The 24,556-nt window shown below is 52.8% G+C and overlaps 2 protein-coding genes across 4 annotated transcripts; both read left to right on the top strand.

Annotated features, from left to right (window-relative positions):
- Positions 1-46: 46 nt before the first annotated feature.
- Positions 47-18,971, top strand: THAP4 (THAP domain containing 4). 2 transcript variants are annotated; one of them, XM_068692829.1, is made up of 6 exons: positions 47-203; positions 500-1,656; positions 11,488-11,647; positions 14,054-14,163; positions 15,442-15,545; positions 18,632-18,971. In XM_068692829.1, exons 1-6 carry the CDS (start codon positions 127-129, stop codon positions 18,749-18,751), a joined length of 1,728 nt encoding a protein of 575 aa, XP_068548930.1. In that variant the 5' UTR covers positions 47-126; the 3' UTR covers positions 18,752-18,971. The 2 variants fall into 2 exon arrangements, with proteins under 2 accessions (XP_068548930.1, XP_068548931.1); XM_068692830.1 differs by lacking the exons at positions 47-203; positions 500-1,656 and adding an exon at positions 5,236-5,390.
- A 91-nt stretch (positions 18,972-19,062) lies between these two features.
- Positions 19,063-24,464, top strand: ESPNL (espin like). Of its 2 annotated transcripts, XM_068692834.1 has the most exons (5): positions 19,063-21,113; positions 21,625-21,715; positions 22,513-22,621; positions 22,714-22,869; positions 22,942-24,464. In XM_068692834.1, exons 2-5 carry the CDS (start codon positions 21,687-21,689, stop codon positions 24,238-24,240), a joined length of 1,593 nt encoding a protein of 530 aa, XP_068548935.1. In that variant the 5' UTR covers positions 19,063-21,113; positions 21,625-21,686; the 3' UTR covers positions 24,241-24,464. The 2 variants fall into 2 exon arrangements, with proteins under 2 accessions (XP_068548935.1, XP_068548934.1); XM_068692833.1 differs by having other exon boundaries at positions 22,714-24,464.
- Positions 24,465-24,556: the final 92 nt, after the last annotated feature.

The following is a 24,556-nucleotide window of genomic DNA, read 5'->3' as shown; positions in this document are numbered from 1 at the left end:
CCATCTTGCTGTACGGCTGGCGGCGGCCGGGCCGGGCCGGGCCGGCGGGGAGGGGGGGGGCGGGAGGAGGAGGAGGAGGAGGAGGAGGAGGAGGAAGGCCGGGGCGGGCCCGGCCGCCGGCCGGAGATGGTGATCTGCTGCGCCGCCGCCAACTGCTCCAACCGGCAGGGGAAGGCGCACCGGGGCGCCGTCTCCTTCCACAGGTGAGCCCGCGGGGGGCTGGGGGCGGCTCCGCCACGCTCCGGGCTCCGCTCGGACCCCCCCGGGGCTCCGGGGGGCGGCTGCGGGCGGCGGAGCCCCCGCGGCTCTTTGTTGGGCTGCGGCGCCCCCCGAGCCCCGGGGCTGCGCCCACCCGGCGGGGAGGGGAAGGGCAGGACCCCCCCCTGACCCCCCCTCCCCAGACCCCCGCCGTCGGGTCCCAACTTTTTGGGGTGCGGCCAAAAGTCGGGCGCCAGCATCGCCCCTGAACGCCCGGCCTGTTTGTGCCTCCCGGCTGCAGGTTCCCCCTGAAGGACTCGAAGCGGCTGATCCAGTGGCTGAAGGCTGTGCAGAGGGACAACTGGACCCCCACCAAGTACTCGTTCCTCTGCAGCGAGCACTTCACCAAGGACAGCTTCTCCAAGCGGCTGGAGGACCAGCACCGGCTGCTGAAGCCCACCGCCGTCCCCACCATCTTCCAGCTCGCCGAGAAGAAGCGCGACAACCTGGAGTATGTCAGAAGCAAGAGGAAACTAGCGAGCCAGGTAGCGCTGCAGGATGGGGAGGACCCGAGGGAAGGAGGCCGTGAGGTAGCCCAGAGGACCTCCTCTCCTGAGCAGGACTTTATGGTGATGCAAGGGGCGAACGAGATGGAGGAGGCGACTCTGCAAGAGGACATCGAGTCGATGTCCGAGGAGGAAGAGCATCTCCACAGCCAGCTGGAAGGCCCTCGGAGAAGGACGTTAGGGGATAACTTAGTGGCAAAGCCTGGACCTCAGAAAAAGCCTGACAGATCTTCCGTGGAGGCCTGTCCTAAAACCACCTGGACGGGGAGTTGGATAGCTGACAGGAGTGGCATATCGGCGGATGACTTCACGCCTCCTGCCTCTGGTGCTTGCAAGTTCATCGGCTCCCTTCATTCTTACAGCTTTTCCTCCAAGCATGCCAGAGAGAGGCCGTCTTTCCCAAAAGAGCAGCTAGAAAGGAAAAGGCCAAAGAGAGACGTGGAACCAAGCTGCAGTAGCAATCTCACGGGACACGATAAGACTGTCACAGAAGACTCCCCCACTTCATCCCTCACTGCGACCCCTCAGAAACCTTCCCAGAGTTTGTCGGCATCCCCAGCGGACCTGACCCCTCAGCCTGCTGCTGAGGCTGTGGTGGGACAGAAGGGGGACACGGATGCCAACCCCATGTCGATCAACGAGGTCATCATGTCGGCCTCGGGAGCCTGCAAGCTCATTGACTCCCTCCACTCGTACTGTTTCTCCTCCAGGCAAAGCAAAAGTCAGGTGTGCTGCTTGCGTGAACAGGTGGAGAAGAAGAACGGGGAGCTGAAACTGCTGAGGCAGAGGATCAGCCGCTCGGACAGTCAAGTCAGGAAGCTGAAGGAGAAGCTAGACGAGCTGAAGAGGATCAGTTTCCCTTACTTGAACAGCCTGCTATCCCAGGACTGTGGTCAGTATTTGCAGCGTCCTTGTGTTCAGGCAGAATTCATCATTTTCGTAACAATGAGAGGCTGTTTAAGTTAGAGGTAATAACAATGCAGTGAGTTAAAGACAGGGGAAAGGTGTGTTTTTGGAAAGGGAAGTAGTAGCTCGTGCTAGGCCAAGAGATGCAAGTGAAAGAATTGGACAGGTTTTGGGGCACGTGAGCTATTTCTTGTATTCCACAAGCCTGTTGGTGGTGGTTGGTTGTTTTTTTGCCCTGCCAGTGTTGGCTGTTTGGTACAAGTTACTGCTGCGCTCTCCAAACTTTGCCTCCTCGAAGTTGCAAACAGCACGCGTTGTTTCTGCAAAGCTTTCCAAGGTGATGGGGCACAAAGTTAGGTTGTGGTGTGGAGGACAACTCCCGTGATGATTTTTTTTTTCATTTTCTTCCTGGATTATTTTAGCTTGTTCATCTGTGACATGATTTGGAGAGTGTCTGTGAAATTTTTCCGTGTCTTAACGAGCTGTCACGAGCAGAAGGCGTTTGGGAAGAGCTGTTGTTGTCTTCTCTAGTGATGTGAGAAGTGCTTCGGGTCTTGGATTTCATGTGCTGTACTCAGGACTGGGGATAGAGGAAATCTAAGTGAGGTAGCAGGTCTCAGATACGACTGTCATCGTGCATGTTGACGCCGTTCTTCTTGACTGAAATACCGCGTTCAGTTTGATAATTTCTGACCGCAGAAGGCAGGAAACAGATAATAGAGTGCGAAGAGATAGGGAATGACTTCTCTATCAGTAAAATAATAATAATAAAAAAAAAGTGAAACACCTGAAAATACAGGGGAGCTCAACGAGGGATGAGGCGGCGTGAAATTCTGTTACTGAGAACTCAGATCAGGCCCTACCCCTTTCTCTTGCAAGAAGAGTGATTTAATACAAAGCTTTTGAACAATGACAGAACTTTTGCAGAGTGACTCCAGTTGCTAGATGTAATTTGGGGGAAAAGCCAGGAAGGCTTTAATGGTATTTGGTGGTTGTGTGGCTGCGCAGGGTTACTTTGTGAAGGATGCGTGACCCAGCGCTTTCTTGAAGCAGCTTCCCAAGGATGGCTAGGTATGCTGGAAACTCTTGCCAAGGTAATTCTCCCCTCTGCATCCGTTGGGAGGTTCCTCCTTGTTTTCTGAAGCCACGTGGTTGTAGGCACGGTTGGGAATGTGACCCTGGAGCAGGCAGATGCGCTCTCCAGACTCTTACAGCATGGCCCATTTCCTCACTCGAGTGCAGGAGAATAAACCCCAGCAAAGTTCTTGCAGGCTGACCCAGCGCTACTTTCTCCACGTGTTTGTAATTTTCCAGTGGAAAGCTCGTGCTTTGATTTGGGTAGAGGGGGAAAAGATTTTTTCGCTGCAGTAGGAAATCAGCCTGGTCTTATTTGTGCCTTCCTGTCTGCAGTTCTGTGCTGTTTTGGTGTCAGACTAAAGGAAATGACTAAATACAAAATTAGGGTTCCGTAATTAACATTCGTAAGTATACGTATAGAGAGAGAGAGAAAGAATTTGTCTAGCAGTGTTGAAATGCCTGCAGTGAGATGCTGGTTGCAAGGAGGGTGTCCTGAATGTTGGTGTTCTTTTTTTCTAGGAAGTACTACAATTTTGTTTTCTTTCTTGGGGCAGATGTTCTACTATGTGCATGTATGAGAACAGGAGAATGGCTCAGTAGGAATTTTGTAAGAACATAAGAATTGCATCTTCAGTTTTATAAGGTGAAATGTCTGTTTTTTGTTTTTTGGTTTTTGTTTTTTTTCTTTTTAAATGAAGTGATCAACTTGTTACCCATTCTGCTATCTCTTATCAACAACACTAGAGACCAAGGTGAGAAAATCAAATCCTTTTGGTGATTGTAGCTCTAGGCGATGAGAAGTTCTTAGGGAACCATTCTGCTGGTGACTTTTCTAGGGCTTTGTTAGGGGCCGGCCAGCTTTTTAATTTCGTCTTGGTGCTCTTCTGCTTTGCATTATTTTTTCTTGTGCTCTTCGAAATAGTTTATGGCAGTCAAAATACCTGATTAAGCGCAGCTGACTGCTGCTGGGCAGAGCCTGTTTTAGGCGCAGACACTAAATTGCACTCTGATGCAAAACTGAATTGAAGAGGGCTTTTTGGTATTCATAAAAACGGGGGTAACAGGCATTAGGTTAATAATAATTATGGCCTTTATTAGTAGCTACATTTCAGTCGTCCTAAATCATACGGTGCGTGGATGAGGTGATGCTAATAGCTATAAACCTGAGCCTGCAATTTCTTTTTTTTTTTTTTTTTTCTAAAGCCGGTGCCTTGGGGATGGGGAGCGTGAGGAAGGTACGCGGCTGGGCTGACTTGGCAGGTTGCTGCCTGTTTACCTCCTGACTCCAGCGTGCTGCCGGCTGTCCTCCCCGCTGCCGCCCGATGTCCGGCTGCGTGCATGAAATTCGGAGCAGAGGGATGTGTTTTTGGCCCTCCTGCACTGCCTGGTCTCAGGACGAAAGCCTCTTAAAAGCACCGGGTGCTGCTCTTGCATGGGCTGCGTGCTGGGCTCACCAGGCAGTCCGTGTGATCTGTGCCGTGGATCTAATTAGCAAGTGTTATGTTTTTAGGGTTTTCTGATGGTCCTCTGCATGTTTGGATGGCTTACAGCCTCAAGCTGTGAGCGTATCAGGCCGGACAGCCACTTTTTTTTTGTCTGGAAAGGCAGAGAACGGGATGCCCTAGAGCAGAGCAGCGATGCCCGAAGTGTTACCCCACGGCGATGCTGCTGTCTGCTACGAGGCCCTGTGATTCCTGCCGCGTGCTTCTCACCTGGCATCTCACTGGTCAGGCAGCTCCTCCTGCCCACCGTTTTCGGCTGAAATGCTCCTCCAGCTGCACGAGGAGGTTCCTGCTGGCTGCACCCAAGTGACAGCCGTTGGGAAGGAGCAGATTCCTGCAGGCTGCTGCACACGCAGTCCCTGCCAGCCACGCAGGGTGACTCAGTCTGGGTGAGTTCGCCTCACAGCACGCTCAGGCTGTCACGGTGCACAAACGTGGCCTTTCCCAGCCTTGCGGGGCAGGGAGATCAACTAACTTGTTTCAGGAAACCCCCTGGGTTTTCTGCACGGCTGCTGCAGCGACGCTTTCTGTGCTGAACTTGGAATTTGCTTGTTTGGTAGGAACACGATTCCTTCAGTTTCGTGGGCCATCTCTGGCGTCTTCAGGCCAGTGGCTGAGAAATGTTTTTGACAGGGCATGGCTGGACACGGTGCACCAGGCAGAGCAAGATTAGACACATCTACAGAACAAGAGGATGCACTGGGAGAAATTAGGGAGAGGGTGAGCAAAGAAACGCGGCCCCAATGTCCTGGGGAAGGTGAGCTGGGAGGAACATGGACAGCAAGGGAAGGGGAGGCAATTCAGTGTGCTCCTGTTCAGCACACACAACATCTAACCAGCTAGTTCTGCTGGAAGCCTTCTCAGCTCTGCTGGTTGCATCATGTTCCTGAAGCCAAAACGAAGATGCTGCTTTCACGAGGTCACGTTGCCTTCACGCCCTGCTGTTCGATCCTTCTGTAAAACTACATCTCCCAGCAGGCTCTAGGTTAACTTTCTTACCTCATCGTGAGATCACTTCCCTTATAGCCATCTTATCAAGCAAGTGCAGAGCACTTTCTGGTGAGCAAAGGTGGTTAGAGAGCTAGACCAAGCGATAGGAAAATAACTCTGCACGCTATGGCCAGCAGCGGAGCAAACGCAGGTAGGATTCAATGTGCTTAAAGTATATGCGTTTCTCAGAGAGGTAGAGTTCAAATTCAGCATGCAGAGCTTACGTGGAGCCCGTTCCAAACTCCATGTCTGCTTTCATGAAGGTCATGGTAAAGGAAGGAGATTTGCAAATTGGGTCCACGTGGCAAACAATCAGAATTTTGTTAAGTATCCACTGGAAATGTTTCTTCCCAGTTTAGATTTGTTTCTTAGTACTTGTACAAAACCTCATAGAAGTGCAGTTGTTTATAATGCTTTCTACGTGCGGATGAAGGATAATAGGTGAGCTTTGGGAACACAGGCAGGAGGACCTGAACATTAAACATGGTTTTGTGTGGAACTGGAGACCCGGTGCCTCTTCAGCAGAAGCGTTTTCCACCAAGGTGCCGAGAGACTTTGGCTTGTTTTGCAGAAAGAAGTTGTAAAGCTGTGTTCCTCAGTGTCAGTGGGAAGAGATGTGAGGGGGGTGTGAGAAAGAAAAATACGTTTATGCTGGAATGGCAGGTGCTGATCACAGCTCATCTGCCTTATCTACCTGGAGAAATGGATGGGAATGGCTGGGACGGAGGGCTGGTCAATAAAGTGCTACAAAGATTGAAGGGTAAAGTAAGCAAGGAGTGAGATAAGGAGCAGGAATTGTGTACAGAGGTTAAGAGTGGGGCCAAATCTGTGACAAGGCGTCAGGAGAGAGGCTGGGTGAGGATTTCCAGCACCTGCAGCCCATGCACGTGCTGCCCTGGGGCTGACGGGCGCCAGCCACCAGTGGGGTTCTGCGTGGCGCCGATATAGGGCCGGTTCTCTTTCATGTCTTCATAAATGGACCTGGGTGCAGGACTTTGTGTGCAGACAACATTAAATTGTGAGAACTGGTTGACTCTGTTGAGGATGGAGAGGCCTTGCAGGGACGTGGACAAATGTGAGGGCTGAGCAGTCACCAACAATACGAAGGGAGCGAGTGCTGGATTCTGCACCTGGGAAGGGGCAACCCTGGCTGTACCTACAGGCTGGGGGACGAGAGGCTGGAGGGCGGCCCTGCAGAAAGAGATCTGGGGGTTGTGGTCAATAGCAAGGTGAAAATGAGCCCTGGCAGCCAAAAGGGCCGGCTGGCAGGCAGAGGGAAGGGATCGGAAGGGAGCGTCCCGCTCTGCGCTGCCTCATGCTGCCTCACCTCGAGTGCCGTGAGCTGGTTGGGGTGCCACAACATAAGGAGATAGAGCTGTTAGAGAGCCTCCAGAGGAGGGCTACAAAGATCTGAAGGGTTCGGAGGAGAAGACGTACAAGGAGCAGCTGAGGGCCCTGGGTTGTTCAGCCCCGAGCAGAGCAGGCTGAGGGGAGGCCTCATGGCGGCCTGCAGCTCCCTCACGAGGGGAGCGGAGGGGCAGGCGCTGAGCTCTGCTCTCTGGGGACAGCGACAGGACCTGAGGGAATGGCATGGAGCTGGGACAGGGGAGGGTCAGGCTGGGGGTTAGGGAAAGGTTCTGCACCCAGAGGGGGGTTGGGCAGTGGGACAGGCTGCCCAGGGCAGTGGGCACAGCACCGAGCCTGATGGAGTTCAAGAAGCATTTGTACAAAGCTCTCGGACATAGGGTTTGATTTTTTGAGAGGTCCTGTGTGGAGCCAGGAGTTGGACTTGGTGGTTCTGGTGGGTCCCTTGCAACTTGGGATATTCTGTGATGCCATGCCAGAGGTGAGCTGCCTGGAGCATCGCTGGAGCAGCTGGACACACAGCGAGCTCCCCTCCTCTCCTGCCCTGTCAAGCTGAGTGAGTGGGGACAAGCGATGGCACTCCTGTGTGTGTGTGTCTCAAGGTCTGTGATCTGTGAGATTATCAGCTGCGTTATCTTTTCAAATGCTGATTAGCTAACCCTAAACGATATTATCTCTTAGGCTGTCTAGGTTTTTAGGTTCACTCTTTCACAGGAGCATGCTTCGGGAATAGTGACTGCAAGACTGTGGCTGTCGGATGGATTCAGGGTAGAAATTTCCTGTAGGAATTCCAGCTTCAGGACCGGGTTCATCAGGAGATGGCCCTTCCACTGTCCCCATGGAGAGAAAGGAGGTTGGAAGGGGGAAAGCAAGACCTGTTGCTTCCCTGTTTTCTGCATCTTTTTTTCTGTGGAGTGGTCCGTTTTCTTTTCTGTTGTGTTTTTTCTTTTTCCCCTAATGGCCTGTTCAGCTTGTGGATTAAGCATTAATTTCTGAAGTCAGTGGGCAATGACTCACACACAAATACAATAGCTGGTGACTAGGAAGCAATGAAAATGCTAAGTAAGGAAAACTTGAAAGAAAGTAAAACATACATTGAGGTAAGCTTTCTTTAGGATGTTTGGGTTTCCCGTAACAGTGGGTAATTTTAAGAATCTGTTTTCCCTGTGCTTTGTACTGAAGAAGTCTGGTAGTGACTGCAGATACTGGGACGTTTTACCACAGAGGCAGTAACAGATTGGCGCTTGGTTATGAAATTAATTACTAATAGAGGGCATAAGATGCGAATTTGTGAATGTAATCACGTTTTCCCCCTCAGAGCAGGGATGGAGTTGGAGCACGTCAGCGCTAGGAGTGCTTCACTGGATGGCTGGGAGGGAGCAGCAGCAAGTGTAAGGGGTACAACGCTGGAGGGGGGCAGCAGGGAATGAAGCCACCTTCTGTACCTAATCGGGCAAAAAGTGCCCAGAACAAGGCTGCTCCTTAATTACTGGAATGTTGCTGATGATGCTTTAAATCTAGTAAGTGTCTTGGATGAAGAAAGGACTGCAGGAAGCTGCCCAGCTGCTGGTCGTGGTCCCCACACCTTGAAGACGGAAGGTGCCGCGTGAGATTTTCTTTTCGCTTAAGTTTCATGCAGCGAGTGTTCCCCGGCTCAGGAGAAACAGGTTAGCTGTCTCGTTAGCAGCCAACTGGCTGCTCGCTCCGCAGTTTTGCTGATAAAAACTGCACTTCTATGAGGGATTTGTGCCAGCATAGCTCTGTGTGCCAGGGATCACGCTGCAGAGCCACGCTGGCTGAGGCCTGCGCAGACATGGCCTGGGGGAGTGCTCGGCCGCTTTGGCAGGGAGACGGCATCATCCCTCGTTGCAGAGCATGGGCAGCCAGGTACAGCCCGACGTCGCTACCATGCGGGGAGAGATTTGACTTCTAAACCCCTGTGAATGGGAAGGAAGTGGAAACAACCCCTCCGCAAGTCCGGAGGGATGCAGCAAGGTCAGAAGGTGAAGCAGAGCTGACTGGTGTCCCCAGGACCTGGGCACGGCGGTCTCGGGGGGAAAGCATGGCCTGAACGACTTCCTGAAGAAACGAGATCTAGGTGATCATGTTGCTGGTCACGTTGCTGTGGTTTTTGTCTCCCCAGCTGTTACCACAACTTTTAGATGTGGTGGCTGACTTCGTTTGGGTTTTGTAGAGGAGCAGAGGTCTCAAGGTGCTGGGAAGAGCTTCAAGAAAGAAATGTGTAATTTGGGAGGGGAGAGTGACACCATGAAGGTCCTTATTAAGGAAGAGACTGTAGTGTGAGCTTACTTTTTATTACACATAAAAAGAAACTGTGCACGTGGATGCAAAAGGACCAAGATTTGCTTCATCAGTCTTGCAAGGACACTGTCTGAGGCTTTAAATGTGCAGAAGGGAGGACAGCGTGTCTTGTAGTGCAAGCTCCCAGAGGCGGTTTGTATTTCTTGTTATTCTCAGGCGCTTGCCTACTGCTGTGGCTTAAAATGTGTTTGTAAAAGTGAGCCATGAATGTAGATTGTTAAAGAAGAATTTGCATGTGTCTCCTTCGGTGACATTCCTCTTGACAGAGACCGCATCCCCTAGTCTGTGTTACAAACAGAGCGGCTCAGTAGACAGATGTTTTCCACTTTCCTCTATAAAATTATTTATTGCTACAATACTCTTCCATTTACTTAACCGTGACATAAGAAGCAAATTTTTTTTAAAATCACCTTTCTTTTTCTGATGCCCTCAATCAGCCTTCCTGCTATTGCTCTTCTGCCCTTTCAGTCCAGCTCTCTGGCACAACAGGCTGCCGGAGGTGATAACACAACTTAGTCCGAAGTCCGATGCCAAAGGTAAGAAGCAGCAGCGTGCAGGAAGCGATCAGGAGGTGCTCGTTCCCCTGTGCATCACTGGGTCTCTCTCCAGTCCTTATTCCCACAGCGCAGTTGGTAAGCAGGAGAAAATGAAGTGCTCTGTCGCAGAGGATGGAAGCTGTCCTGGTCCTGGGCTTTGTTGCCATCTCCTGGCCCAGAAGAGGGCAGCAGCAGCTCAGGCTGCCGTCTCCGCTGACCCTTCCAAAGCTTTGCTCTTCCCTTCCGTGGGGGGGCTTCAGGGCCTGCAGAAAGCTGGGAAGGAAAAGCAACGTGTGCGGGCTGCAAGGTGAAGACAAATACCAGGTGGACAAGGTGGTGGTGCTGTCCGTGCTCTCACAGCCTGCTCTGAGACTGCCGGTGGGAAGGAAGAGTGGTTCCTAGGAAGCAGTCTAGAGGTATTTAGTTTCTCAGAGCAATAATTCTGGACTTCAGTTGCTGGTAATCACTGTATTAAAGTCGCTGTATTCACTGCACCAGAAAATAGCGTGCTCAAGCTCGTGTTTTCTCAGGTTGCTCCTCCTGCAGAGTACACGAGGGTAAAGGAACAAGCAGCGTCTCGACGACTTGCTAGTCATCATTCTGTCCTTACACTTACTGTGAGAGAATAAAGAATAAAAGTGGCTGGCTTTCACTGGTGAAAAATCTGTTCCTCTACTTTGGCATCCTGGTGTGACCTCTCCAATCTTCCTTGCTTGTTTTTTTTTGTCGGTTGTGTTTGAGCACAGTGAAACTCGGACCATTTTTTGTTTAGGGCACCATTTCTCCTTGCAGCTGAGTCCGTGCCTTCTAGACCAGCCAGACAGGTAGCTTATTCCTGCACTAGATGATATCACTAGGTGTGGAAAACACCTGGCCTGCCACTGCCTGTCACCTAGCACACGAGTGGGAGGAGGGCGTGCTTTAAGCCGACTTATTCAGCTGCATAATGGAGCCAGCCTGGATTTTGCAGTGGGCCCCCTCATCTCTATTTGTGGAGGTCTTTCCTAGGATCATGTGGGTGCTGTATCACTTTCCCTGTTTACATCGTAGGAAAGGATCTGCTTTGTCGTTCACATGACTTTAAAGCGTCTGTCTCAATTTCTCTCCCCATTTTTTTTCCAGCTCACACCCTGTGAAATCATAGCAAAATGCAAAACTGTTGCTTATCAAAGCTCTTCTGAAATGATTCACTAAAGAAGGAGCCTTTTGGCTTTGTGAAGTCTACCTCAGTTGCTTCTTAATAAATGCAGTGATAAATGGGAGTACCTTTCTCTTCTGTTTTTTGCTTTAATATGTGTGCACAACCGTCTTTTTAATACCTTTCAGTGAGCCTTAGTCCAGGACGCAAGCAGAGCAGTTTCTGAACTATCTCCACCTCTTTTTACAAAAGTACAGCTCATTGTTAATCTCTTAAAAAAAAAAAAATTACAGGTTAACTTTGATTTTTGAATATGGATGCTGCCTGACTTTCCTCTGAAGCGAGGACTCATTTCCTTGGGCTCCAAAGCAAACAGGAGCAGCCCGTCCTTAGGGCTTGAGAAAAATCGGGGCCAGAGCACTGGGGATCTGTCACTGATATCGTTTATCATGCTTCATTCTTTACCCTGAGATTTCAGACTTCTTCTTTCCTGGGTGTCAAAGGGAGGGGACTTTCCCTTTGGGTTGGTGCTAGAGAGGGTCAGAAAGGCACTGCCGGGAGTAGTGCCCTGGGGGAGGCCACGTGCAGGTCTGAAAACAGACTTATTCTCCTTGCACCTTGGAGCTGACTGCTCTGGAGCAAAGCGTTCCTGATGCATTGGACCATTTCTGAGGTGTTTCGTGTTCTTCCTCCAGCCAGCTGTTAACAGCAAGCTGTAGGGCAGGCCCACGAAATCATAGAATATCCTGAGTTGGAAGGGACCCTTAAGGATCATCAAGTCCAACTCTTGACACCGCACAGGTCTACCCAAAAGTTCAGACCATGTGACTAAGTGCACAGTCCAATCTCTTCTTGAAATGTCTTCATTCTTTCCTCTTCCTCCGCAGAGACTCCCCAGCTGAACCCCGTGATGGAGCCCCTCTCCTGGATGCTGGGCACCTGGCTCTCAGACCCCCCGGGGGACGGCACCTTCCCCACCATGAAGCCGTTCCAGTACCTGGAAGAAGTGCACATCTCTCACGTGGGGCAGCCCATGCTCAACTTCTCGTAAGTCCCGAGGTTTGTCAGTGCTGGCAGCAGCTTTTGCATCGGAGCAGGTGTGGCTGCAGTGAGATTTGGCGGTTGCATTTCTTTTCCAGTTCCAAAATAAACCAGTTTTCATCTACCAAATGACACGATGTAGTGGCATGTAGCTGAGTGGTCTGCTTTTTTTTTGGGGGGGGTTGTTTTCCTTTAAAACTGCTGATAAATTGGCGAGCTATTGTGTTGTGCTGCACACCTGCAATCAGTGGCCATTCACTAGCCTGTACCTAAACGAACCATGCGACTCCACAGAGCTTTTCAGAAGTGAGCTCACACCTCTGGTGTTGAGGTGTATGCATAGAGGGTCAGGACTGTGACCGGGGCACAAGATGCAATTCTTGTGGCCTGCCACTCTTCAGGGTTACACAGTGAGAAGCAACGGAAGGTGCTGGGATCAGCAACGAGATTGGCCCCATCTTGAACACGAACATCCCTATAGTTTGGGCAAATTCAGTGCCTGGCTTTGAAAGGTCAGTGATCCTTCCACTTCAACATGCTGTGCGTATGTGTTAGCCAAAAGATGTTGTCCTTATGGCCAAATAAGACACCGTTCCTGTTGCTGGTGGTGGCTGTTTAATTAGAAATGAATCCTCAAGTAATAGTTTACCCTACAACCACCACCACTCTGCTTTGTCAGGCTGACACTTAGGGATATAAATGAAGGCACAGTGACACAGCCAACGGGTTTGTCCATTTTAAACTGTGGTCCTCAGTCTTCACCAATGTGAAAAAAATGAGAAAAATTAAGTGTTCAGCAAGCTGTATTGGATATCAGGCAGCCAGCTTAACTGCTGTGTTTGCAAGTAATTGTTCGAAGAGAAATACAAAATCTGGAGGAGAAGTGCCATGTTAGCTAACGGTTCTGCGCTGATCCTTTGGCTGGGAGGGTTGAGATGGAAAGGCTGTTGCTTTGAGAACCAGAGAAAGGAATAATTACAAGATGCTGACATTGTGTGAATGGTACCTGCGTTCCTGGTGTGCGCTGCTTGTTGTGGCAAAGCTGTTCAAGGCCTGATATTTTTAGCTCAGTTTCCAAAACAAACAGGGCTCTGACGGTCGTGCTCTACACCCAGCATGCCCCGACTCCAGCTTTTGGGTCACTCGCTGGTCTGAGTGGTATTCTTTTGCTGGGGAAATTCAGCTCAGAACTGCTAACCTCTGGGAGGCTTTGGGGAAATGGGCAGGCTTGGAGGTGAGGTACCCAGCTCCTCCCTGGCTCCTCACCAGTGCCCCAGACTGTTACAAGACAAGCCACACGTGTCCCGGACACTCCAGGCACTGACAGCAGCCTGAAGTTCATTCCCCCTTTGATTCTGGACAGTCTCAGCATGATGCACGTCTCCCCAGGGTGCGCTAAGTGCAGAGCACACAGGTGTGATGCTAGGGCGGTCCTTAGCACAGCCACAGTCCTGCACTGCTGGTACCGGGCATTCCTGGTCCTTGTCACCGTGTGGTTGGGAGGAGACATCCTCCGTATAGAGAGACAGCCAAACAGGAGGAGTAATTTTGTGCCCAGAGGATGCCAGGGAGCCAGAAGCAGTTGTAAGCCCCCAAATTCTGTAACAGCGTGCCTGTGCTGTGCTCCTCCTCCCTTGCTTCCAGTTTCCTTTTGTGTTTCCTTTTGGGAGATGGCGACTTTGAGCGATTCAGTAGCTCTTACTTCACGTAGGAAGCCCTTTCTTTGGGCTTTTTGGCTCTTGGTGTTTCTTCACTAAATAACTGCTTAAGCTCACTGTGTGGTTTAATTCAGTTACCTGTGTAGGCTCAGGAGTGCTGTAGCACTAACGCAATATACGATCGTGTGTAATAATACGTAGGTATTGCCCATGATACGGCTGACCAAATGTACAGCTGTAAGGCATTCTGAGGAGTAAACAAGCATCCAAGCTGATTTTTTTTCTTTTTGAGATGGGAAGAAATAAGTCTGCAGTGTTATTGCCTGCAGCACGTAAGGTACAAAGGAAAAAGCTGACAAATCTTAAAAAATTTAATAAAGATGATATTGTAAAGCCAGCTACTTGTTTGAGAGAAGGAAATTAGCGAGAGTATGGCTTCAGCATCAGCGACATGTCTTACTGTAACCCAAGGGAGTTTCTAAGTCAGTAGTTAGAGAGACCCAGGAGCTGTGGAAAATCGAAGCCTGAACTTAAATAATGACTTCCAGCTCTGAGGTCTGGCTGTGCACATAAAGGAACTGTCTTTTTACACACTTATGTCTTCCAACCGTGCAGTATTGTCAGTCTCTTATTCTTCAAATACAGGCAGTCACATGGTTAAATAAAATACAGTTTTCTCTGAGATGAAACTAGGCCAAACCCTGTGTGTTCAGCGCAACAACACAGCAATGTTTGTATTCTCATATCCCCTCAGGTTCAACGCCTTCCATCCAGACACCAGGAAACCAATGCACCGAGAATGTGGGTTCATCCGCCTCAAACCTGACACTAATAAGGTGGCCTTCATCAGCGCCCAGAACACAGGTACTGCCTTTTTGGGGAAGAGAAGAGGTCCTTGTCCTGCGGTGCCATTCATCACTCTTCTAGAAAATTACTGGACCTCTTTAACAGTTCCATTTTGTTTATTTTCATTGTGGGCTCAGCACCAAAGAGCAGCATCTCCCCATCCTGCTGCTAATGAGCTTGAGCCAAAAGCTCCATGTTTCTAGGACTGGCTACATGGCTTTGCCCAGGCAGCAAGGCTTTCTAGCTTTCTCAGACAGGAGAGGACTGCAAATCAAAATATCACTCATGAAGGAGACTTGAGGGATATCCTTTCCTAGAATGGTATGTTGGTATTTATACTTTCTAAAGCTTTTTGAAACAAAAGAACCCCTCAATTCATGACAAGAGTTGCAGCCTGGCCCTTAATCATGGCAGGTGATAAGTGGCCACTGCCGTTCTTGTTGCCTTCATGGTATCCAAGCGTGGTTTTGCAGGGAGAAAGGGAGAACTCGTACAGATAAGACACGCCATTCCCATTGTTCCCGTGAGTTGGCCACAGTAGACCCTGTGGTAGAAACAGAGAGGGGTGTATGCCTCAGGTTATGAGCTCGTCTGTCTGGAGTCCTCCTGTTGCTAGCATAGCAGTTGGCCAGCTGCTCTTTCTGAGTTCAAAGTCCCACTTAGATCGTCGGTACTGATGTTACCACTCACCGTGTTTGATTCTGTGGTGCAGAGCAGAGCTTGTGGCCCTGGCAAGGCGAGGCTGTGGTGGTGGTAAACCTCCTGTGCGACCTCTCCTTCCCAGAGTGCTTGGTGTGATTCATACCACAAGTTTCCTATTACAAACCCTGCCTGGCTGCAGCACTGTGACAGGTAGCTTCTCTCCTGTTCCCTTTGCCATGTCCAAGAGTAATCTCAGTACGGTCCTCTTAGTTCCTAAACTAGGAGAATCTCCCGCTGTCCGGAATTACTGCCTTGGTACTCATAGTGCACCTGGCAGGGACTGAATGAGAGAGAGAACTGCATCTGTGTTATATTATAAAATGAAAGAACCTTAAAACCTGGTTAAATAAGGATCTAAAACTAGAGAGCGTGAGCTGAAGAGAAAATTGCCAGTAGCAATGCAATACCTATCTCACAGTGTGAGTAAGTCTGGCTAGATCTTCCAGCATTATGTTTCTGAGGTTGCATGGATTTACAGTTGTTGATGTGTGCTAGGTCAAATAAAAATCTTCTTCATCTGTTATATAGCCTAGTAATTGTGACGTTGTTAATTAACCTTTGTAGCCTGGCATTTATGACCTTGCTTCTTATCAGGTCTTGTGGAGGTGGAAGAAGGGGAGGTGAATGGACAAGAGCTGTCTATAGCTTCTCACTCCATAGCCAGGATCTCCTTTGCCAAGAAGCCCCATGTAGAGCAGGTGAGTTCACACTCCGTTAGCAATTCAAATAATATTGCTAGCCCCGGAGGGTGTCTAGTCAAGAGAACAGGCCGATTAATGCTTTAATTACCGATTACCCTCAGGTCTTGGAAATACTGCACAGCATCCTTGCTTATTTTCTGTGTAAGAGTTTTCAGAAGCTGCTTCACAGATTACAAGTCGAGAAGGAATCATTCAGACCAGAACTGCCATGCTGAGTCAGACCAGCCAACCCAGAATCCTGTCTCCAGCAAGGGCAGTGGCAGGTCCTTAGGGAAGAGAATAGGAAAGTCTTGTCTAAATAGTAGCACTGAGCCCACTGGAAGTGCCCACACTGTAGGTACAGATCCCAGCCCTGCTGCTGGATCCTTCAGTCACTGGTCTTCTCCAGGTCTGCCTTCCACACCTGTGGGACAGGCCATTCTGGCTATTCCATTAGTCATCAGAGATTTCCTCCTTTGCTGTTTGGTTTTCGTTCAGGAGATCAGAACCATCTGCTGCTGGTAATGGGTCAGTATGGGCCCTTCAGAAACCCTCAGCTAAGGTCACGCATTGTGAAATAAATTCTTGTTAAAGATGAGTACATCTTGTATTCTTTTATTTGTCTTTTCCTGCTGCAGGAAGCAGCCCTGGTGCAGCACACAGGCTGAGCTGTGGCTGCAGCCAGCATTAGCTGAGGATGTGTTGATGAGGACGAGGTGTTCTGAAGTGAGCAGGAGCGCCAGTTGTGTGCTTGGCAGGCACTGGCTGCCGAAACGGAAGGGATGTGTTAGATGCTGGCATTAGGCGCACGCTGCATGTGTTGGAACAGATGTATTAACGGGGTTGGATGCTGTCTTAGAGCATGCAGACTGGCAACAGCTTCTGGAAGTGCCCTGGAGTGACCTGCACTGGAAATGAACACATTTGCAAAAAACTCTTCTTTTTTTTCCATGTCTTCAAGACAAGCTGAAAGTCTAGAGCAGCAGGAAATCTGGTGTCTTCCTGCTAGCCTGGGTTAGCACGCCCTCATTGCTTGTTATCCCCATGCTCTGACACAAGTTTATCTTGCTGCTTCCAGCACTCGTACCCAGTTTGGTAAACTTCCTCAAACCAAATCTTCCTGGGGTGCAGTGATATGCTGAGATCACTTTGCAGCAAGCTTTGGGTCTCTGGAAATGTGTGAGAGAGTGGTTTGAGGAAGATCTAGAAGAAGGGATGCTCTCTATTTTTCCAAGTCAAATACTAAATCAGCCAAAGCTATCTTTAAAACAACAACAACAACAACAACAAAAACAGTTATTCTGGAAAATCAACTCAATTTTATTTCTGAAAGAAATGGGGAGGATTCCATTGTCCTTGGGCAAGTTACTGCAGTAAAATGGAGGCATTTTGTGAAAAACAGCAGGAATGAATTCCGCTTTTGATTCAACTTTCAGCACAGTCTTAAAGAGAAGTGCAGAGTCCTCTTTCAGCACCGATGGATGAACCACTCAATGTTAATGTGAACGCGGCTCTTTGAAAAAGGCAATTGCTTTTTTAGCTTTTGTTTAAGGTGAAAGGGAACTGGTAGGAATACTGATGTGTGTACACTTAAGCATATCCACTTGGCAAAAGCCTTATGGGAGCTATTGTTTTGAAAGTGCTTCGTGAGTCCGTGGGATTCTTTTTGACTATACTGCGCTCCTAACAGTCTTTGCTTTCTTCTTGCTTGTAACGCACTGCATTTTAGAAATTTCTAAGTCAGGCTGATTTAAGTAACTGCCAGTTAATCATGCATGCAGGTTATCCTGCTGTCCCCAAGACTTTGTTTCTGTTCATCCTCGGGACTGTGTTCAGTATGGGAAGCACCAAGTGGACCTAGGCACTCTAAGCTGTTCTTTTGGATGATGTGCAGCAAATCTGCGCCAAAATCACTTGAAGGGCCAAAGCACTGTGTGTATGGGGGCCGTGCCGGGCTGCCTCCTTAGAGCAGCTGTCACTCAGGGAGCTGCTGTGTCCTTCAAATCATCTGTATTGTTGTATTGTCCTTCTGCAGAGTCAGACAGCTGGAGCAACGCACTGGAGTGTTATTTTGAAGCAAGAGCTGAGGTTTAAATATAATGGTTCCCTTCTCTCCTGCATTCCATAGACACCTAAGAGCAGGCTTACAACGTGTGCTATTCCCAGGCCTGAATGGTTTCAAAGCTGCTGAAAGCTGGGTTCCAGCATCTATTTGCACTGGTCCTAAATTTTCTAGCTCTATGGGGTAACCGCAGGTTGTCCCTCTGGAGGTTTAGTGCAGTACAGGCAGACTCACAGCCTGTCAGGTGGAAGGATGAGGAAGACGTTGCCAGCCAAACCCTCTGAGATGTGCAGCAGTGCTTCCTGGGCTGACCCGAGGTCAGAAGGCTCCAGTCCAGCCTCACCATACAGCAAGAACAAAGCCGTTCTCTGTTGCAGTTAAATGCCTTGCAGAGAGTCTGTATGGTTTTTGGAGGCTGCCTTGAAAATGTCAGCCAGGACAGGGCATCTCCCTGGGCCTCCAGCCCGGTGCCCATCTCCTGACAGCCAGGTGTTGGCTTGTTCATACCGAGGGGACGGCAGCGGTAGTGCCAAGACCTTTCCTCTCCCAGCACAGTGGCACCAGGCATGGCACCAATTCACTAATTAATTTACAGCCACAGCAGCTAATTTTAGCAGAAGTTAATCTGTTTAATGCAGAGTCTTCCTGTTTGTTGACCCCACAAAACCTCCTCACTGAAACCCATCGTCAATCAAATAGAAAACTTGAAGTGGGGAATATAACGTCAGAGCCACACACAAACCTGCTGTTTGAATGATTTCTTTCCTCAATTAAAAATGCTTAAATTTAAGCAAAGACAACAGGTCAACTGGGGCTGATGTTCTTGGGGTTAGACCTGGTATTTTGGAAAGGGCTGCCCCCTCTAGGGGAAAAAGCTACTCGTCGTTTTCTTGTATGGTTGCAGTGAGTGTAGCCTTTCCACGGTACGCTGACAGCAAAACACAAGCGTAGCAAAGGAAAGGCATAAAGCACAGTTAAGGATTTTTACCCTTAGATACCGTTTTCTTGATTTTATTACTGTTTTTCCTTATCTCCTTTTCAGATTACCAGAAAATTCAGGCTCAATTCTGATGGGAAGCTAGAGCAAACCGTCTCCATGGCAACCACTACGCAGCCCATGACCCAACACCTTCACATCACCTACAAAAAGGTGACGCCGTGATGCCCAGAGGGCCAGGGGTCTCCGTGCCGAGGGCGAGGAGCTGGACCTCGTGCCCCGAGAGCAGCGGCAGCTCAGGAACGCAGGACAGCAGAGCCCGGAGCTGGGCGCCTGCGCTCACCCCCGGGCGCTGTGGAGCTGCCCGTGCTGTTGAGAATGTTCCTCGGATGTTCCTGTAATGGTATATAAAAAAAATAATAATAATTAAAAGCTTTTATTTTTATGGCTGTGTCTCTTTGGGTGTGATTGCTGAGTGATCTGCGCGTCCCTCTGCTCTGGCAGTGGCTACAGAGGGCTTTTTTAACGCGTGTTAGTGTGCTGTGGGGTTGAAGGGGTTGCTGATTCAGCCTTCTGGTCCTTCAGCTGTCATCTGAATGGTGACGCAGATGTGGCAGGGTCATGGGTTTGCATCACGGGGACTGGCTGTGAGAACTCCAGCTCCTGCCCGATGAAATTCAGCGAGGGAGCACCTCTTGTGGTGGGACAGAGCTGCTGCAGGACCTGCTCCTGATGGTGCCACTCAGGTGACTTGAAAAGATGTTGGGCTGTGCTGTGTTTGCATGGGATGGGGCAGTCTTGGAGGCAAGGACCAGGCCTTCTCTGGCTTCGGTGCAGAGTATCACAAGAGTATGGCTTAAGACCCTGAATCAATGAGCAGCAAGAGAAACTTTAAGTAGTGGGGATTGATTTCAGCCATTTTTTTGAGTTTGGTATTCATGATTCAGCATTTGACCATCATAAAATGTTATCGGGTCACTCAGCAGTGAGGGAGACAGATCTAGAGCTGCTTCTGGTCTCCAGCAGAGGTGAGACAAGAGCTAGAGATATCTGCAGTGTGAGAGGTATCCTCAGGGACGGGGAAGGATGGGGTGGGCGTTGAGCTGTCAGAGGTCTGGGTGCCACTGGGAAGGTCGGGCTGGGAGTCAGGAGGTCCCAAGGGACTCAGTGCCAGCAGCTGCAGGAGGCTGGGCTCGGGGGGTTTGCCTTCAGGTGTCGAAGGGAGCTTGAGATGTCACAATCAAACCTTTCCTTACAGTGTGTTTGAATTATATAAACAGAAAAATCCGTGATTTAGAACAATAATGCTGCTTTCATAAGGTTACAGAAAAAATGTGGTGGGGGAGTTTTGTGTGTTCAGACAACACTTCCTGAACCACCCAGGGTCAAAGATTTGGCCAAAGGGTGTGTGTTTGTAGGTGTCTGGGTGGCCATCAAGGTGGGCCGGCAGCAGTGGTCCCCTCAGAGCCGCAGTCCCCAGGGCATCGGCTGGCCCCGGGGGGGCACGAGGCGGGCCCTGTAATGGATCCTCACCAGGCAGTTACCGTTTGAAGGCTTTGATCTCCTGCTTCTTGATTTTATTCCAACCCTTCGATTGAATTTCCCTCGTGTAACTGAGCTGGGCTGATACACTCTGCCCATATATAATGGATGGAGGTTGAGTGAGGAAACGCAAACACTGCTGAATATCAGTAACAGGCGGGCGGGCGGCGCCGTGGGCCCTGCTGCCCAGGCCTCCTCCCTGCTGGTGCCAGCCCCTGGTATGGGCTTCATTAGCACGGGCTTTATTTAGTGTTACTAAATACTCCCCCAATCCCCCAAATATCCGTTTCCAGTGACAGGAATGGAGCAGAGCACCCAGCCCACCACCAGCAGGGCGATGGGGCCGTGGGTGTTGCTGTGTGCTCACAGGAGCCCGTACGGCCCCTCGCTGGTCCAGAGACACCCCGGGGATGTGGCAGGACCAGGCCCAGCGCTGCCACCCGATGCCCCCATCAAATATTAACGCGCCATGGGCTGTGCTGTGCACGGCAGAGCACACGGCAGACACAGCCCCGCTGCCTCTCCTCCCGCTGAGGGCCTTGGGGGGCTCCCACGGCCACAGCTGGGCGTTATCTGGGGCTGGATCATCCCTGCCTGACCCCGAGCTGCCACCGAGCAGTGTGGCGGCTTACAGCAGGACAGTAACCGCCAGGTTCTGCATTTCTTCCTTCTCCATGGCGTCCCGTTCCCCCCGAAGCCCGTTACTGAAGCGAGCGAGGCCGCCGTATCAGCCGCATCTTTGGCTCTCGCCAAGGCCGCCACAGCGGGGGAGGCGGGCCGGCAGCCGGTGCCGGCCGACACATTTGCTTCACTAATGAGGCTCCTTCCTTTCAAAGGCTTTTAGATAACACCGGGGGGCTGCGAGCAAGCAGCAGCGGGATCCGGTTGCTCGGTTTTTGCCTGGCACAAGGTGCGGGCAGCACCGAGCGCCCAGCTCCATGCCTCCTGGGGCCCCCGGGACGAACCCCCCCGGCTGAGCCCCGTCTCCTGCGTGCAGCCCTGTGAGCAGCACCCACGGTGGCACCCTGTGGCAGCGAGCTCCAAGGTAAGCGGGCAGCCGGTGAGCTGCGTGAATCCACGTGTGGTGGGCTCTCTGATCCCTTTTGGAGGTGCTGGATCCGTCCAGCAGAGCGTTCGTCCCCTGGGAGAAGGGACAGACGGGCAGGGGGGGCAGGGGAAGTGGCAGGGGTGGCCCCAAGGGGCTGTAGATGCAGGGGTCCCCTGTGACATGGGCATTGCCTGTGTCCCCCAGGAAAAAGGGGGGGGGCTGGGTCTCTGCAGCTCCTTACTCTTCATTAAAAGGAAAAAAAAAATGTCAGGTTTGTCATGGTTTTGGATGACATGACTTTGGTGCATGACTGTGGTTTGGGATGACCTGGTTTTGCAGCTGGAGCTACAGGTAGCATTTTATCTGTGGGGAAAAAAAAAAAAAAAAAAAAAAAAAAGTAAAAGGGGAACATGAAAAAGTCAGAACAGTTTGCTTTGGTCCTTATGTTGAGTAAGTGGTTTAAGCTCCCCCAAATTCACACATAATGCTTCATTTCCACCCCACCCAGAGCCTTCACACCCCGGGGCAGCCGCTTCCCCTGCGTTTCGACTCGGCTTGGCAAGCAGAGCAATGCCGCCCGCTGGCACCCACCCAAGCAGGTCAGGAAAGTGTCTGCGGTGGTTGGGGCCGTGCTGGCTCGGCGGGGTGGGAACGCGGCCAGGAGAAGCCTCCCCTGCCCCGGCTGGAGGCAGGGTGCCTGCCGAGTGTGGTGGGTTGGCCTCACCCCCCCCACATGCCTTGGCTGTGCCCAGGGGTCAGGCTGGGTTGCAAACCGTGCCCTGGACGTGCAAAAATGCAGGTCTGCCCCTGGGGAAAGGCTGTGTTTGTCTAGGAAGAGCCCTCGCAAGCCTGCCCTGCCAGGGGTGATGTGCTGGGCATCACTGCTGGGACCGCTATCCAGCGATCACCCGGTGGTGGTGGGGGACACACACAGAGGCACTGCGACTCCCCCGGGAAAATCTCCCCTTCTCTGCACCCCTCTAGGTTCAGCAGCGAATGAATCCTCCTGCTGGTTGCCCTCTCCAGGACAAGGGCTCTCCCCACAGCACCACCCTGCACCAGCACATCCTGGCTTTGCCCCGTGGCCTGGGCTCAGAGCCAGGGTCCCCAGGCTGGGGCAGTGCCACAGCAGCAGCTGAGGGAGCTGCTGGGCCCCCACGCTGCCAGGAGCTGCGCCGCCAGATGTTTTCACGGCTTTTCCCACTTCTCCTCACCTACCTGCCAGCATTTTTCCCTAGAAAGAAGAAATGTCTGTAAATGCTTCCCTACCCGCACCCTGCCAGGCAGGGGATGGCTTCTCCTGCCCCTCCCCGTGCCTCCCCAGCAGAGCAGAGATGTGAAGCCCACCCTGCCCTGCTCCCGCTCCCCCAGCGCGTCCCCGTGCCTCCCTTCCCAGCAGTGACCCGGCCCCGAGGGGGATGCAGCCCAGCAGGTCACCGCTGCCGGAGCTGAAGCTCCGCAAACCCATGCAGCGGGCCAGGATCCCGGCGCCCTTCATCAACCCGGTACGTCGCCAGCTCCATCCACCACCCGCTGCTGCCATTTCTGCCCCTTCCCTTGGCTCAGAGCCTGCAGGGACCACCCTGTGCCCTGGCAGGACCCCCCCAGCGCTGCCGTGCCAGACCCCGTGGATGTGGACACCCTGGTGCCCACGCACGACGAGCGGGGCCGCCTCATCCCCGAGTGGAAGCGGCAGGTGATGGTGCGCCGGCTGCGCGCCCGGCTGGCCGACGAGGTGGAGGTGTGCGAGCAGGTACCGCCGGGCTGGGGGTGGGATGCGGCGGGGCCCTGCCAGCACCACCATCTGACGGGCCTCCTGCCGCAGGAGCCGGGTGCCTGGCGCTTCTCGCCATCCCACGAGGCGGTGCTGGGCCCTTTCGGGGAGCTGCTGACGGAGGGGGACCTGCAGCAGCTGGAGTGGGCGGTGGAGAGCCTGCGGCTGCGGCGGCGCGGCGAGGCCTACCAGGGCGAGCTGCAGCGCCTGGCGCAGGAGCTGCGCGCCCTCCTGCCCTCCCCGCTGCTCAGCATCACTGTCCACAGCCCCCCGCCTGCCCCGGGGCAGCCCCTGCCCCTCTGGTGCGGCCGCCTGGCTGGCGTGGTGGGCAGCCTGGCTACGCTGCTGGCCAACGCCGAGGGGGCTCGCGCCACCCCGGTGCCCACCCCGCTGCCCGCCCCGCTGCCTGCAGCCCCCCGGACACCAGCGGGCAGCCTGGCGCAGCGGGAGATCCGGCAGTGCGGGGTGAGCGTCCGCAGCCTGCGCGGCGCCTTCGAGCACCCCGGTGGTGGCAGCGCTGGGAAGAGCGAGCCCGGGGCGGTGGAGGCCGCCAGCGACTCGGGGATCAGCTGCGAGGAAGCGCTGTCGGACGGCAGCGGGTCGCCGGTGTCGGAGTCATCCGGGCTGCGCAAGGAGCGCATCGTGCTGCTCTTCCTGAGCCACTGGAAACGCTCTGCTGGTGGCCACAACTCCTGGGCCACAGCCTGCCGGGCGCTGCAGGCCCAGCGGGACGCGGCGGGTGCTCCCGGGGCCGAGGAGGGGCTGAGCAGGGTGGGCCGCCTGTCGCGGCAGAGGAGCGCCATCCAGCAGCTCCTGGGCAGCTGGAGGGACGCGGCCGCCCACCCGCCGCCGCCGCCACCACCGCCACCTCCCGCCGGCGGCCCCCGCGCCCCCCTGTCCCCCGAGCAGTTCGTGCGGCGGGCTGACGGGACGCCGGCCGACTACGACAGCCTCACCCTCGAGCTCTTCATGCTGGGCTACTTCCGCATCTTGGAGCAGGACCTGGCCCCCGAGGAGCGCCGGGGCCGGCACCTGCTCTGCTTCGAGGTGTTCGACCACCTGGGCCGGCACGGCTGGGAGGCCGCGCGCGCCTTCCACCGCGCCGTCACCGATGAAATCGCTGCTGGCCGGCGCAGCTGGAAGGACAGCTTCGAGGACATCAAGGCGAGGTATTTCGGCACCACCAAGGGCTCAGCCTGGCTGCCGGGGATGGCCAGGGGGAGCCCCCCGCAGCCCGGCGCCCGCAGGCCGGCCATGGGCCACAGCAGCGAGGAGATCTGCAGGTGCATCGACCGCAGCTTCGCCTTCTGGAAGGAGAAGGAGGCCGAGATCTTCAGCTTTGAGGAGTGACGCCTCCCACCTCCCTGTGCCCCCCAGCAATGCCCGTCTGCCCTCCCCGCTTTGCGAAGGGCTTTTGTCCCGTGGGGGCTTAAATAAAAGCGGTTCAGTTTTGTCTTGAAACAAGCGCTGTGGACGGGAGGGCTTTCCCAAGGAGCTCGAGAAGTTTTGGGGTGACGAAGGAAGCCTTTGGTCCCAGCCTGAGTGCTCCAGTGCTGGCAAGACCCCGTGGGGCACCCCGCGGCCTCGGTGCCAGGCAGGCGGCCACTGGGATTTATCAGCTGCCGCCCACGGGGGGGGGGGGGGGGGGGAACAGGGCGCGTGCGGC

Source organism: Anas acuta, chromosome 9, assembly GCF_963932015.1.
Source record: "Anas acuta chromosome 9, bAnaAcu1.1, whole genome shotgun sequence".
NCBI classification, from domain to species: domain Eukaryota; kingdom Metazoa; phylum Chordata; class Aves; order Anseriformes; family Anatidae; genus Anas; species Anas acuta.
This window is presented reverse-complemented; position numbering and strand designations above follow the sequence as displayed.

Coding starts and splice junctions, on each gene's coding strand:
- THAP4 (XM_068692829.1), top strand. CDS start 127: ATGGTGATCTGCTGCGCCGCCGCCAACTGCTCCAACCGGCAGGGGAAG. Junction 11,648..14,053: donor CAGCCCATGCTCAACTTCTC/GTAAGTCCCGAG, acceptor ATATCCCCTCAG/GTTCAACGCCTTCCATCCAG. Junction 14,164..15,441: donor CATCAGCGCCCAGAACACAG/GTACTGCCTTTT, acceptor GCTTCTTATCAG/GTCTTGTGGAGGTGGAAGAA.
- ESPNL (XM_068692833.1), top strand. CDS start 21,687: ATGCCGCCCGCTGGCACCCACCCAAGCAG. Junction 21,716..22,512: donor GCTGGCACCCACCCAAGCAG/GTCAGGAAAGTG, acceptor CTCCCTTCCCAG/CAGTGACCCGGCCCCGAGGG. Junction 22,622..22,713: donor CGGCGCCCTTCATCAACCCG/GTACGTCGCCAG, acceptor GTGCCCTGGCAG/GACCCCCCCAGCGCTGCCGT.